The following is a 13,948-nucleotide window of genomic DNA, read 5'->3' on the forward strand; positions in this document are numbered from 1 at the left end:
TGATACGAACCGAAGAAAAAAGGAAAGCCCATGTAGACTGAAACAGAGAATGCTTTCTTGCGAGTACTTGAGTATTTGGAGATGAACGATAATGAGCAGGTTTATCATACGTGATTTAGAAAGGTTATGGAACAGGAGCTGTGCTATTCACAGGGGCAAGCGTACTCTCTCAGACACATGAAAGCTGATGTATTGAAGTTAATTAGGGAAAGAATCACTATAACTGAAATAAATGGAAAAATAGAGTTGTTACTTTCAAAAACACATGTGCTAGAATCCTTTAAGACTTTTATGAGGACATCAGCATGAAGCATATGAAGCATAGTATGCAGCATTAACGGTAACGCCCGGTGGAACTTGATGTGACAGGATAATGCCTTCGTGGTCGTATGACTATCATAATGACCTTCACGTTTGCTAGCTCTTGCCTAAGCTTTTTCGGTCGTGGAGACTCTGGGTGGCGCCATTCACTCGATTGACGTTTCAATTCAGGCTCGTAGGATCTTCCCCACGTTTCGTCACTTGTAATAATGCGGTGCAAGAAGTCATCACCTTCCTCATTGTAACGTTGAAGGTGTATGCGCGAACATTCCCACCTATACAACTTTGAACCTCGGTCAGAGCATGGGGCACCCATCTGGCTGCAATTTTCCGCATGCCAAGATCTTGTGTTAGCATGCAAAACACAAGAAATGTTCAGCTCCAGCGCCAATTCACTAGAAGTCCAGCGCCCATCACCGTCAAGCAGGTCCGTATCTTTCACGATGAATTTCGTCCGTAGCCGTTCGCATATGCCCTGCATTTTGTCTGTTGACTGCCGTCCCGCCTGAAATGCTGCAACCCATCTCGCCACTGTGCGATACGGTACAGCAGCTTCACCACAGGCCTCTACTAACCCTCTGTGAATTATCCTAGCATTTCGCCCTCGTGCCACCTGGAATTTCATAAACACACGCTGTTCTGCGCGCGTGAACATTGCATTAGGGCGGTATTTCACACAACAATCACTTTAACAATGTCTACTCGCCACACACGCCGTAATATGGAAACACAGCAGCGTTGAACTGACTCTTACACATCCACGGAACACATTACGTTTGTCATTTGTCTCCTGTCCACACGACACTCCAATCATAGCAGTGTTGCCAGTTGGAATTAAAATGACCCTCGTATATATAGTCATCAATAGAAACAGGTTGTTAGGCAAAATGCCTATTCATTAATATTAAAGAAATTACCAAAAATAACGTTTTAAAATTTACATTGGGGGTTACAGTTTCAATTTAAGTTAATTTTATTTTGCCTATATCGCCCATTCCTGCCTAAATAATTCTTCAGTGCCTAACGTTGCCTATTCTATACATTTCCTTCAAAATAAGACTTTCTTGGGGAAAAAATAAATAATTTAGTATTTCAAGAAAGGATTCTGCCTCTTCCGAAACAGTTGCTGTTTGTAATGACAAGATGTAAAATTTTGGACTCTGAGTGTAATGATAGTGTATAAAATTTGGTCTTAAGTATAGTGATAAAGTGCTGTAGAGAATGTACTTACCAAATATACATGGACTACATGTCAAGCTTCGTTTATAAGAAAATACTACCAAACAGGTATGATTTATATTTTAATTGTATTGAGTATTACCTTTATTTGATTTACATTTTAGCGCCTACTTAATGTCTATTTTTTAAATTTTAAGTGCCTGCAAAAAAACAAACAAACAAAAAAACATTCGGGGCCTTATGCAGATTCGTTTCTATGAGTGATTAACGTCATACTAAAGGCCTGACCACTGCAGAAAATATATGTTAGTCGAAATCTTTAGTATGGCACTAATTCCGCGTCAGAACGACTCTGCATAAAGACCCCGGTCTCTAGTCATCAAAATAATGGAAACATTTTTTAAAAAATCCCAACTTACCTGACTAATACAGCTTTGGACCACCTTTGACCTGTAGTACACCCTGTACTGAAATTAAGACATATAACTCGCTACTGGTTTTCAGAGCAAAAATATATCATTCTTTATGAATTAGGATTACGAATTAAATTTTTGGGCTTTCGGTCCCTAGGACCATGTTAGCCCGTCACATATGAGAGATAACGTATCTCGGCATTCACACTATCTGGGAAATTAGGGGGGAAAGAATGGGGAAGGAAAGAAGCGTCCTGGGTCGAGTTAGGTACCATCCCGGCATTTGCCTGATGTAAATAAGAATAACCTCACTCAGGATGGCTGGCCTAAAAAGCTGTTACACTTTCTCGAATAAGTGTCCCCACGGGGAATCAAACCCGCCATTCTTCATGGAGTGAACTAGTCAGTGATAATGGAGGAGGAAATTACGCCCGTTTCGTTGCTGTAAAACTGACCATATTGAAGTCAGAGGATTGAGTGGACCAGGGAAGGTATTGAAGTTCAGCCTGATGTTCGAACTACGCATGAACAAGTGTAGTCATGTGTATTGGCACATTGAAATGTTGTGTCGTTGTTAAAGAGCTACATCTGTATAATCTATATTCTTTATTACCTAAAATGTCCATATGTTCACTGGCAGTAATTCATCTTAGAAGAGTATTAAATAATACGATCAATGAAATACCATACATTTGTGGCTCGCACAAAGAGAGAGGAGTAATGCTTTGGACTGTGGAAAGTGAACGGTTCGAATGCTTTTTTCGGGCGTTCGTTATACATAAACTCGACCCGTTGCAGGAAACAAGAAGGATAGTTAATCGAACCCATATATCCTCTTCCAATAATCTACAATTCACCTTTTATTTTCTTGGCATCATGTTTTCTCGCGGCACCTCTTTGGCGATGATGATCAGAGATATCGAAATCGCAAGCTGAGTTCCTGTGGATCTCCTTGGACTGTAATGTGTACGAACAGGTACTTTCAACTGAGTTCTTTAGTCGGTTTCTCTGCATATCCACTATGACTGTCACAATCCTCTGCAATGCTCACTGATGCCTTTTATCTACGCTCGGTTTCCGTCTACTATTTCCCTTCGATGATCTCCTGATACGAATTATGTATTTAGTCACCCCCTTCTGTGTTGTTCCTCTTGATAGATCTCCCTCACTGGCAGTCTTGGATAAACGCGCTTCAATTGAGTTGAGTTAATTCTGAGTTTGACGTTTCTTTCAGCAGCGAGGCTATACGAGACGGGACCTAATGATTAATGTGGAATCCGAACATGAGCTCCTGCCGGGAATCGAACCCGGATCTCCTACGCCAAAGGCGCATACGCTAACTGCTTAGTCACGAAAGGAGCTCGGCTTCAATTAACCAGGCACCCTTAATTTGTACTCTTTGGAAATCATTGAGATTCCCAAAAAGTAAAAAAAGTGTCACTAACTCACAAATCTTGTATGTTGCAGTTAGTCATACATGTATTCCTTATACAGATTGCCGAAAGCAATTAAGAATACCATTCTTTAGTTAAGTAAGATGATTCACTGCGTAATTCAAGCTTTTTAGAATGAATATTATACAAATAACAAATGAAACATTATTAGCACAACCTGCAGATGAAAAGCTAGGTATCATGGTGGCAGAATGCTACAGTACTCACTTATGGTATGTAACAATCTTAATTCAACGATAAATTATGCCACATGAACATTAAGGCAAACCAAAACCATATATAGAATTTTCTTGGAGCCGTCTCCTTTTCAATCACCTTCTTTATTCCGCCTTGTGTGTCATCATACTGCACAGTCTTAAAGATGTAAATAAATTTCCCATTCTCCAAGAACCAACAAATAACATTGTAGATGTTTGCAATTCTATACTTCTTTTAAAAATTGTGCAACCCCCACAACTGCACTCGAAGCCAATGGTTGCTACGCCCCAATAATTACATTTAAATGTTTTATGATTACCTCTTTCGCTTCGATATAAAACTTCAATTCTCCTTATATTTGCTCGATGTCTCAGATTTAATTTAAGAACTACAGAAGAGGGAAAGGAATTAGACTGAAATGGGTATCAATAACGATAATCACAAATTAAAACAGAATAATTTTATTTGTACATAAAAATAATAAAATTGTTGTTCTTCTGAGTACATGTCGTTAGTACTGCCACCTGAAATAATAATAATAATAATAATAAACTCATACAGCACTATTTCTACGAGGGTTGCTGGACAAAGTTTCTAAAACTCTATTACAATGGCGCAAGTATTCCGCTTTCATTAAATACGGAAGAACAGACCCTTTTACGTTAAACTATCTTTAATTGTTAGTTTACGCCTGTTCGTTTAGTTTTCACAGCAGTCTTAAGTAGTAGTTTTGTGTGAGATATGGAAATTTCTCGTGAATACTTTCGGGCAATGATTTTTTAATGATCTCAAATATAGTAGTTTGACACAAAAACAATGCATCAAGCGCCTTCATTTGACTTTCGGGGATGAAGCGCAATCCAATATGACTGTGTACAATTTATTTTCCGAATTCCAGCATAGTAACACATTTCTCAGTGACGAATTTTGTGAAGGTCGTCCATTCTATTGTTGCCAGTAATGCTGATGCTGTCCTGAATTGATTGTGAGATCGGCATGTGACACACCATGATATTCAGGTATCCTTGAATTTTGACATGAAATCAATACATACGATTTTGCATAGATATCTGACCGTACGGAAACTTACACGCCGTTGGATCCCACACAACTTGACTAAAGCTCGTGTCAATTGGTGTAAAGAAATGCTCAAAAAATTCAATGACAAATGTAATGTATTATATTGTTACACGCGGGCGAAACTTGGATCTATTCATACGAACCTGAATACAATAAAAGTTGCTCGCTCGAAGAGTGCTGCCAAGCAAATGATTGCATGTTTTTTCGGTTATACCGGACATGTGGCAACCATAACTTTAGAAGATTGAAGGACTGTAAATGATAAAATGTATACAACGATTTGTTTGCCAGAGGTGATCCGTGAATTCCGTGGAACAAACCTAAATCGTCGTATCATTTTTCACCACCACAACGGTTGTTCCAAATTACCACACTAAACTGCTGCTGGTCAGTAAAAATGTCCAATTAATTACTCATTAGATCCATACTCACCGAATGACTTCTATTTCTTCCTCAACATGCAAAATAAGATGCGTGGTGAGCGATTTGTGTTGCCTGGAACAGTTCTTGACGCATTACAAACAGAGGTTTCTCAGGTAGCATCCTCAGAATGTAAAAAAAGAAAAAAAGCTTGGAAATTTCGTTTGAGCATATCAATCTTCAAGGTGAATACTTTGGAAAACAAAAAAGCCATTTCCAGAACTTCATATTGATTGTAGAAACATTTCCAGCAGCCCTCGTATAAGGAAGACATAAAATACGACATACATACATATATAAAGAGTTCTCTGTAGTAAAGAAGTAAGCATGAACTCCACATCAACATGTCCACGCATTTCATGGCTGTGTGCAGCCTTGAAGATCAGGAGAGGAAGCTCCTTTACTACAATAATTTTAAGTACATAAATAAATAATTGCTGAAGTTGGAACTATTTAAAATTCTATATTATTTAACACGATTTCAATACCTGTGAAAAGGTTAGAGAGAGAATTACGTATGAGGCAATGTATAACTAGTAAGGAAAAACAAAGAGAGACCTTCTCTTATCTATCTATCTATCTATCTATCTATATATATATATATATATATATATATATATATATATATAAGGGTTATGACTTTTTGTAAAATAATTGATTTCCTGTATCATAAATCGATGAACTTTTGTGAAATACTAATAAAAAAAAAGGCTTTAATTCTGTTTAGTTTTTAAAAAAGGTCACCCCAAAACAAAATTTCTAAGTTAGAGACGTGTGAAACAAGTTAGAGACGTGTGAAAATAGTGTTAGAAGATTCCGGTAGATAGCGCTGTCTTCTATTTTGGAGCGCGCCATCCAATAACCGGATATCTGAGAACAAAGAATAAGCTGCCTGCAGCTAGAAGGAAATATACAACATCGCTTCGGCATAGTGACTTGCAACGAGCGGAAAAGAGCCCTGTTGTACAGATAGTTATTGTGAAACATTTGTTTGTGTGCCGTGTTCAGGAACAAAAGAATATATACAACTGAAGAAGTGTGCGCGATTGACTGTGATTTTCTGAGTCGCATTGTGATGTATTGTGTTGTATATAACCAAACCATGCAAACTATTCCGCAATAATTAAAACCTCCTAGTACCATTTGTAATCAAAATGTCTCGTAAGAAAAGTGCTTCTACGAAACAAGAAAATCTGGACGAAGAATCTAGTGCAATTTCAAGAATCATAAAGGAAAAGATATGTTCCACAAAAAGAACAATCAATGGAAAACAAGAGCAGGATACCACTCAAAATCCAAATTGTTGGTCCTATTTGTTCCTTGGAGCATCCATCAAGGTAAGGAAAGAACATGTAAATATAACAGCAAAAGAAGTAACAAATTTATGGCAAAATAAATTAAATTTTCCCAGTGTATCTATACAAGTCGTAGAAGCAAAACTGAATAAGGTGCTGCACACCTACGACGAATGTGTAAAACGAGGAAAATGCGATCAATTGGATGAAATTTTTGGTATCACAAAAGAAAATGGTGAATGGCTGTGTAGTGAGGATAAAAGATTATATCAAATTCAAATAGAAAGCAAAGGACATGTTGGTTATAGAATTGGGAAGACTGCGAGTTCCCAAACTATCCATCCATCCAAACGAAGGAAGATGCCATTGCAGTCTACTTCACCAGCAGCTGCAGCAACAACAAGTACGTAAACTTCCAAAACATCAGATACTGAGAGTGATTATGAAGAAGCCCAAACTTCAGATGAACCCTCCATATGGACAAGGAAGAAGTATAACAAAACCAAACTGCAACAAAATTAGTAACATCTTCCAAGTTATCAACCAGCAAAGCAGCAACCATTTGCCGGCAGTTATCTCAAGATGGAATCGACATTGAGACGCCTTCACAATCTGGTATTTGCAAGTCTACTATTAAAGAAGCTGTTAAAGAAGAAATGAAGAAAACACTGCATTTAGAAAACTGGGCGTTGCATTTTGATGGTAAACGTATTGATGGCCAAGAATATCAAGTGCTAGTGTTGAAGAATGAACGAAGAGAAGTTAAGTTAGAAGCGCTAGGTCTACCAAACGGAAGAGCAGATACTGTGGTTAAAAGAATATCAGATTTCTCGATGAATACAATTTATGGGATAGTATAAAGATGATTATTGTCAACACCATGTTCTTGACCGAGTGCTTCGCGTTGTGATGGATGATGAATTTGGAGGAAACAACACATTGCCGAATATCAAATATCCATTTATCTTTGAGTCTGTAAAGAACTGCGAACAGCTTAATATTAATTTTGAGACTGGTGAAGAAGAAATAACAGAAACAGCTGGATGGCGTGATGATATGAAGTTCCTACTTCATTTAACTCGAGTTTTCCGGTTTTTTGAAGCAACTGGAAGATTTCCTAAAGTAAAGTTTTAGAAAATACCGAAATTGAGTAATGCAAGATGGAATTCTCGAGCAATACTAGCTCTTCCGGCATTTATTCTTCTCTAGAGAGAAGAGACTCTCTACTCGAAATCTGTAGATTCATCTCTTACAAATGGGCAGACCACTGGTTTTCTGACCAAATCTACAGTGTGGGTGATTATCAGAAGTTATGTAGCAGCTTGCGAGTTCATGAAAAAGCATTAAACTGTGTGAAAAAGTTTTGGAATCAAGAGCCATCGAGACCAAGAATTCCCAGAACAATTCAATGTACAGAACGAGCTATCAAGTGTCTCCAAGATCTTAATGACGTCTGTAAAATGAAGGATAAACTTAAGCTTACATTTGTTTTGTCTAACAAAACATAATAATTGTTCATTATGCTACAATTATGCTATTCGTACTTGTAGAATTGATATGCAAGATTGTAATTTTCAATTTATTTAAATGTTTTATGATATGCAATAACAATAAATAATACATATACAATAAACAATCCATATACAATACAATAATGTAGAATGAATAATATATATAGAATAACAATACAATACAAATACAAAATAACTCTAAACTACATATACAGAATACTCCCTCGTGGCGGAATGGTTAGCACGCTCGTTTCTGATGCGCGTGATCCCGGGTTCGATTCCCAGTGGGAGCACAGTGGTTCCGACCCCACGTTAAACTGTAGGTCTGTCCGTAGGATGTCATCATCCCATGAAAGGCAATGGGAAACCACCATTGGTTCATCCTGCCCAGGGACCTTCGGGTCAAAGACCTGCCTTAGGGCAGAAAAAATCATCATCACAATATACACGTATATTGTGAAATCGTTTTTATGGTTTGGGGGTGACCTTTTTCGACAACAAAATCGAATTAATGCCTTTTTCGTTGGTTTTGAACAAAAGTTCATCGATTTGAGACACAGGAACATAGGGTTTCAAAAAAGTCATAACCCTAATATATATATTCGTAGCGTATTTATTTCCATACATAATTTATATTGCATGAACAATAACTAAGTGGAAAATAATCAGCGAATATATTCTTATGAATTAACCTTCCTTAACTTTCGTTTTCCCTAACTTAAGTTTCGTTCAAGCAACTTCGGAATTCGCTTGATTTGTAGTTATCTTTGATTTTAGTACTAATACTCTATGTGACATGCACCTACAGTTTATCTGTGGGAACCGAACCACATGAGCTCGCACCAAGAATCAAATAGGTTTCTCCCGCGCCAAAGGCGCGTATGCTATTCCCACAAGGTAGGCTTTTCGAATTTGTCTAAATGAATAACAAAGGGTATAAATACACACCATTAGAAGAACAGAACTAAAGCTATATGATGATATAATCCCAATTGACCCACTGTCAATATTTTCAATATTTAGATAACATAGAAACAAACAGTAATTACTTGCCAGAAAATTACGAAGATAATCACCCATACAAAAGGGCATTATAAGTAGTGGTTGGCACAAAAACCGGTTTTGAAATTTTTCAAAAAAACGGTTTTCCACTTAAACCGGTTTCAGTTTACTCCAAAGATTTTCTTTGATTTTTCACCAGATCCGGTTCTGGTTTTCTCCAAAATTGGTTCTATTTCTGACCAGAATGAATGTTTCGTTGTTCTCCGGAAATGTGTTTTCCAAAAGTTTTCACCGAACACCGAACCGGTTTTGGAAAACCGAAATGACAGTGTTTCGGATTTCGGTTTTTATAAAAACCGGTTTTGTCCATCCCTAATTATAAGCACTTTTGCTAAATTCTCCGTCAGTTAGGGACGGAAAGAAATCAAAAAGTAGAAATATAGAAACATTATTTTGGTGGGTTCTACTTTGGAATGGGGTCGCAATATAATGTTGTCAGACTGTAAGTAGATAGAGCAGTGGAAGAATGGGAATCAAGTTACATGAACTAGTGAAGAAATTACCAAAATAATAGAAAATATGAAGAACAGTATTTAAATATAACAGATGTGAAATAACTCTGAATTAAATGTATGTTTGTAATAAACGGGTTGCGTTTCATATCACAAAACCACAGTAGACTTCCAAACTGCAGGTATCTAATATTGTTACCCGAAACGATAAGTTCTCTCTTCTGGTTTCAACAGAAAGATAAGGGTAAGAAGAAAGCTGTTCTTGGGACGCTGAATCTATATCAAAATCTCTATTTCTCGCTATCTTTTATAGCTTTAAGAAATCCAGTATTAAATCAGAAGTTGGACATTTCTATTACTTCCGGTTTCAATGGGGTTATACGGGAGAAGATGGAACCTATTCTTTGAATCTAAATCCATATTTAAGAAGTTTCGTTATCTCTTACTATTTATGATTTATATAGAAATCCAATACTGAAAATGGAAGTGGTAACGGATTTAGATAGAATTTACCTTTCTGACGTTGAATTTTACTTCGAGCTATTTCTCGCTATGCTTCACGATGATCCTATAGTGAAGCCGGAAATGTAATCTACCATCTTCGGTTTTAACAGGATCAGGAATGAAATAAATATATTTTTGAGGTTCTCTATCTACACTAAAAAGTCATTTCACGTTAACTTTTATGGTATTGTTCTATGGCAATCAGTATTGAAATCGGAAGTGGTAACAGATTCTAGCATTTTCCATTTGCATAAAAGAATAATGGCAAAGATAAAATATTTGCTCAAAACGCTGAATCCATATCCGCTGTAACTGGTTACAGTTATCTATTATCGTTTTTCCACTCTTGCACAAGCACTCGGAGGTCCCTACCTGGGTGCAGAGTATCCCACTCCACTGTTCTTGAATGCATTGACGGTTTCATAGTGTAAAAGTAACGCCTCTACTGGGTCGCCTTGCATAAAGGGATACCTCATATAGCCATCGATACAAAGTTCATTCGGAGACATGGATACGCTAGGCTGGTGGAAGAGTTAAAATTAATTCAGATACAGTGGTAGTTTAACATCGTCAGACATATCTCCCCTTTCTAGTATTCTTTTTTCCTCTTACGGCTGCACTCCGAACTGACCTCCCCACAGTCCATCAAAACGTGCCAAATGACCGTGATAAAGGACCGGACACCTTTTGACCCCCCCTCTCTCTCCTCAAAACCTCGGTAAGTCATTTGTAACCTTACACACAAATACACCAAATGCAGTTTAAACATATACTTACAGTTTCAATACTTTATCACGTCCACCACTAGCAACACGTAAACCATCTGGAGACCAATCAACAGCAAAAACCTCATCCGCATGACCAGGAAGGTCAATTTCCAGTTTCTTCTTTTGAAGACTCCATACTACAGAAAAGAACGAACAAATCATAGAAACGCAATGTATTCACGATTATCATTGAAAATATAGCATAATTACTACTTCTGTACAGAGAGTACACAAAACCTAGTGAAATTCTCTGTAAACGAAAAAATTACTGATGTTTAAATGATCACGAACATATGCTTTCTTCAAATTTTTCTTGAATTTAATGTGCTGAAGAAAAAAGGAAGAAAGTAAAAATAGATACTATGATTGAAACTTGAACATCTTATTCGCATGTCACTTTGCACTATGTATTTAACGACGTTTTAAGTCATTTGACACAATGTTCATATAAATTAATGAAAATTATGATGCATGAACAGAATAAATTATGAACAAAAATGTGAACCGAAAAGAAAGCGACAGAAGTAAGTATGTTTGTTTATTTACGGGATACTAGATACAGTTTCAATAGTTTTAAATTGGAAATTAGCACCAATGAAGAAGAAAATGTCAGACAGAGTTCTATCACAGAATTTAAATATTGCGCTACTGCAGTATTTGTTCACTAGGACTGAAGGTGAACTTCCCACAAAAAAAGAAACTGTCATTAAAGCAGCCAACACTGAGTTATAACAGAAAAGGTGTAATGAACATGAATCAAAATCTGCTTCCTTACCGAACTACAAGCTACTAAAAGTGCAGAAGAAAGAAAAACCAGAGATAATGTTTCTTTAATTATCCCTGTTTGAAAATTAGAAAGAATAGACACAGAAGGGTTCTCAGCCCCACCTTGAGAGCTTAAGCATCCACCAACCATCCACTCTGGTTTAGAAAGAATAAAGCTGACTGTTTCACATGTGGCAGCAAGTACTGAAGCTTTCAGAAGAGTAATGAGTAACATATTTCTGCCCTTTTCCATTTATTTTTATATTTTTCTTAGGAAACTGCCAAAGCACAACATAAATCACACGAAAAAGTTACTTTACCTCCCAAAAAAGTAACTTTTAGTTTAAAAAAAAAAAAAAAAAAAAAAAAAGTGACTCGCTATGAGCCCTGGGATTGTCTTCTCTCCTGTTTATATATATATATGTGACATCTTTCACATCAGGAAGAATAAGATACATTACTAAATTCATTACAAAGGAGCCAACAGATACTTGTACATATTCAAGAACATATCTAATTTTTAATAGGTTATTACATATGTATGTATTTCATACCAAATGATTTACTTCCCTCCTCTAACTAAATGATCATCCTTTTGTTGTTATACGACGAAGCTAATGTAGTTAATGTATTAATGACGATATGACGATTTTAATTGAATTAAATGATCACGTATGTAATGGATACGATGAAGTATATTAAATAAATGTTAATTATGTATAATGGTGGGTGATTCATATCTGAAAGAGGAGTGCTAATTACATAACTTGGATGTTGATATGGATAAGTAACGATGTGCATGTGGATATTGTACCTTATTGCAATTGTACTGGCTTAAGTGTATAGAACTCATGTGATGAACCGACAACTGTTTGTGCGCTATATGCAGCAAGGATAATAAAATTGACCAACATTTAAAAGCTGCATTTAATTTCATTGTCATTTTACTTATCATATTGCGTACCCATTCCTGATGTATTTTACTCAGTTTCTATGTCCTGTTTCCTTCCTTGTTTGCCTATCCTACCAGCACTCGGAAGTCCGATGCTTTAATGTTAACCAAGCAGATATCAACATATTTCTAGTTGATCTTATAATAATAACACTTATTGTGGGATTGCCTGCGCCGTACCAGAATGGTGTAAGAAAGGGAACTATAATCCCACTTTTCACGATAGATCACTTTAAAAAGTTTTCATACTTTCGGCAGTTTATACCTCTGAAAGGAAGTCATGGTATGAATAATTACAATTATTAATCAGTACTGTAACTCTATTATGACACGAGTACTGCTACAATATGAACACTCTTGATATTTACTTTTATTTAATGTATTAAGGGATTTCAGGGTATAATTTTGTAAACATGTCACGTTTAGCAAATAAAAAGAACACAAGTAATTTTACCATCACGGTTTACGCAAATCCATTCGATCTAACGCAGAAATTATGCAATTAAGTCAATCTACATAGCTGATTTCAAGAAATTTTTCTCTTACCTTTTAGAGTTGAATCCGCACTTGCACTAACTAACAGACGTGAATCTGCAGACCATGCAACCATATATACAGCTTGAATGTGGCCCCTCAGAGTAGTTATGAATCTGTTAAGTTAAAACATCTATTAAATCGTTACTCTCAGTTTTTAAAGAGCAACCTAATATGAAATTAAAATAAAATACTTACCCAAAGTGATCACAATTACTAAAATAGGGTTATTCATCATAAAAATATTAATTTTTGATTAATATAAAAACCAGAAATCCAACATTTATAGCAGAGTTGCTATTTACTCTGCACAAGTAAAGTGAAATTATTGTTATAATTATTACTTGATAATGAATAAACTGTTATAAGCAGGAAACAAACTGTTAACCTAACCTAAGAGAGAACGAAAACGCAAATTTGCTATACTTGTGTAATACTGAAAACGTACGTCTTAACTACAAAAGTTTATATTTACATATTAGAAATGGAGGAAAGAAACTGACGAAATTAGGTGTGTAATACAGTGGTACTGAGAGCGATTTAATTTGGTTTTCCTGCTTAACATGCTGTAACATTAACTATCAAGCTCTAGTTCGTTCTCAAGTAAATTACACATTCTCATTCTTGAAGTCAGTACTCAGCTATCTTGACAACTCAGACCGTATCACAGCTTAAAAACAGTTGTTCAGACAATAAATTGTTTTTAGACGTAATGAATATCTTGACGTTGCATTTTAATATATCTATCTCGCTATAGTTAGATAGATAAGCATTATCTGTAAAATACATTTTTAAACACCGAATTCTCTATACGTGTAGCTTTTGTGAAATTCAAATAATACAAAGATGTGATTGGGCCACAAATCGTATCCACGACCCTGATTTATCGTGCCGGTGCATTAACAACCGCGCTACAATATTTGAATATCAACCTGAAGAATTAAAAATGTGTGTTTTGACGAATAATTAGGCAGCACGGTAAGGTGGAGGCCCGGGTTCTATTTTCGGCCCAATCGCATTTTTCTACTCTGATATTCCATC

At 36.2% G+C, this 13,948-nt stretch overlaps 2 protein-coding genes across 3 annotated transcripts in view; both read right to left on the reverse strand.

Moving 5' to 3' along the window:
* Positions 1-334: 334 nt before the first annotated feature.
* LOC145660925 (uncharacterized) lies at positions 335-976 on the reverse strand. Its single transcript, XM_081726361.1, has one exon. The coding sequence runs from the start codon at positions 974-976 to the stop codon at positions 335-337; it is 642 nt and encodes a 213-aa protein (XP_081582487.1).
* Positions 977-4,010: 3,034 nt separating this feature from the next.
* Positions 4,011-13,948, reverse strand: part of Nle (notchless protein homolog 1) — a 51,534-nt gene continuing 41,596 nt past the window's right edge. The window contains exons 10-12 of one of the 2 annotated variants that reach the window (XM_081771472.1): positions 12,920-13,023; positions 10,667-10,793; positions 4,011-4,089 (exon numbers count right to left, since the gene is read on the reverse strand). In XM_081771472.1, coding sequence (XP_081627598.1) covers positions 4,077-4,089; positions 10,667-10,793; positions 12,920-13,023 — 244 coding nt within the window. In that variant the 3' untranslated portion in view covers positions 4,011-4,076. Of the gene's footprint in view, positions 4,090-10,662; positions 10,794-12,919; positions 13,024-13,948 lie in introns of those variants that run through there. The other variant, XM_081771473.1, reaches the window with a different exon arrangement.

This window comes from Thermobia domestica, chromosome 9, assembly GCF_964235325.1.
Source record: "Thermobia domestica chromosome 9, izTheDome1.hap1.1, whole genome shotgun sequence".
In the NCBI taxonomy this organism is placed as follows: domain Eukaryota; kingdom Metazoa; phylum Arthropoda; class Insecta; order Zygentoma; family Lepismatidae; genus Thermobia; species Thermobia domestica.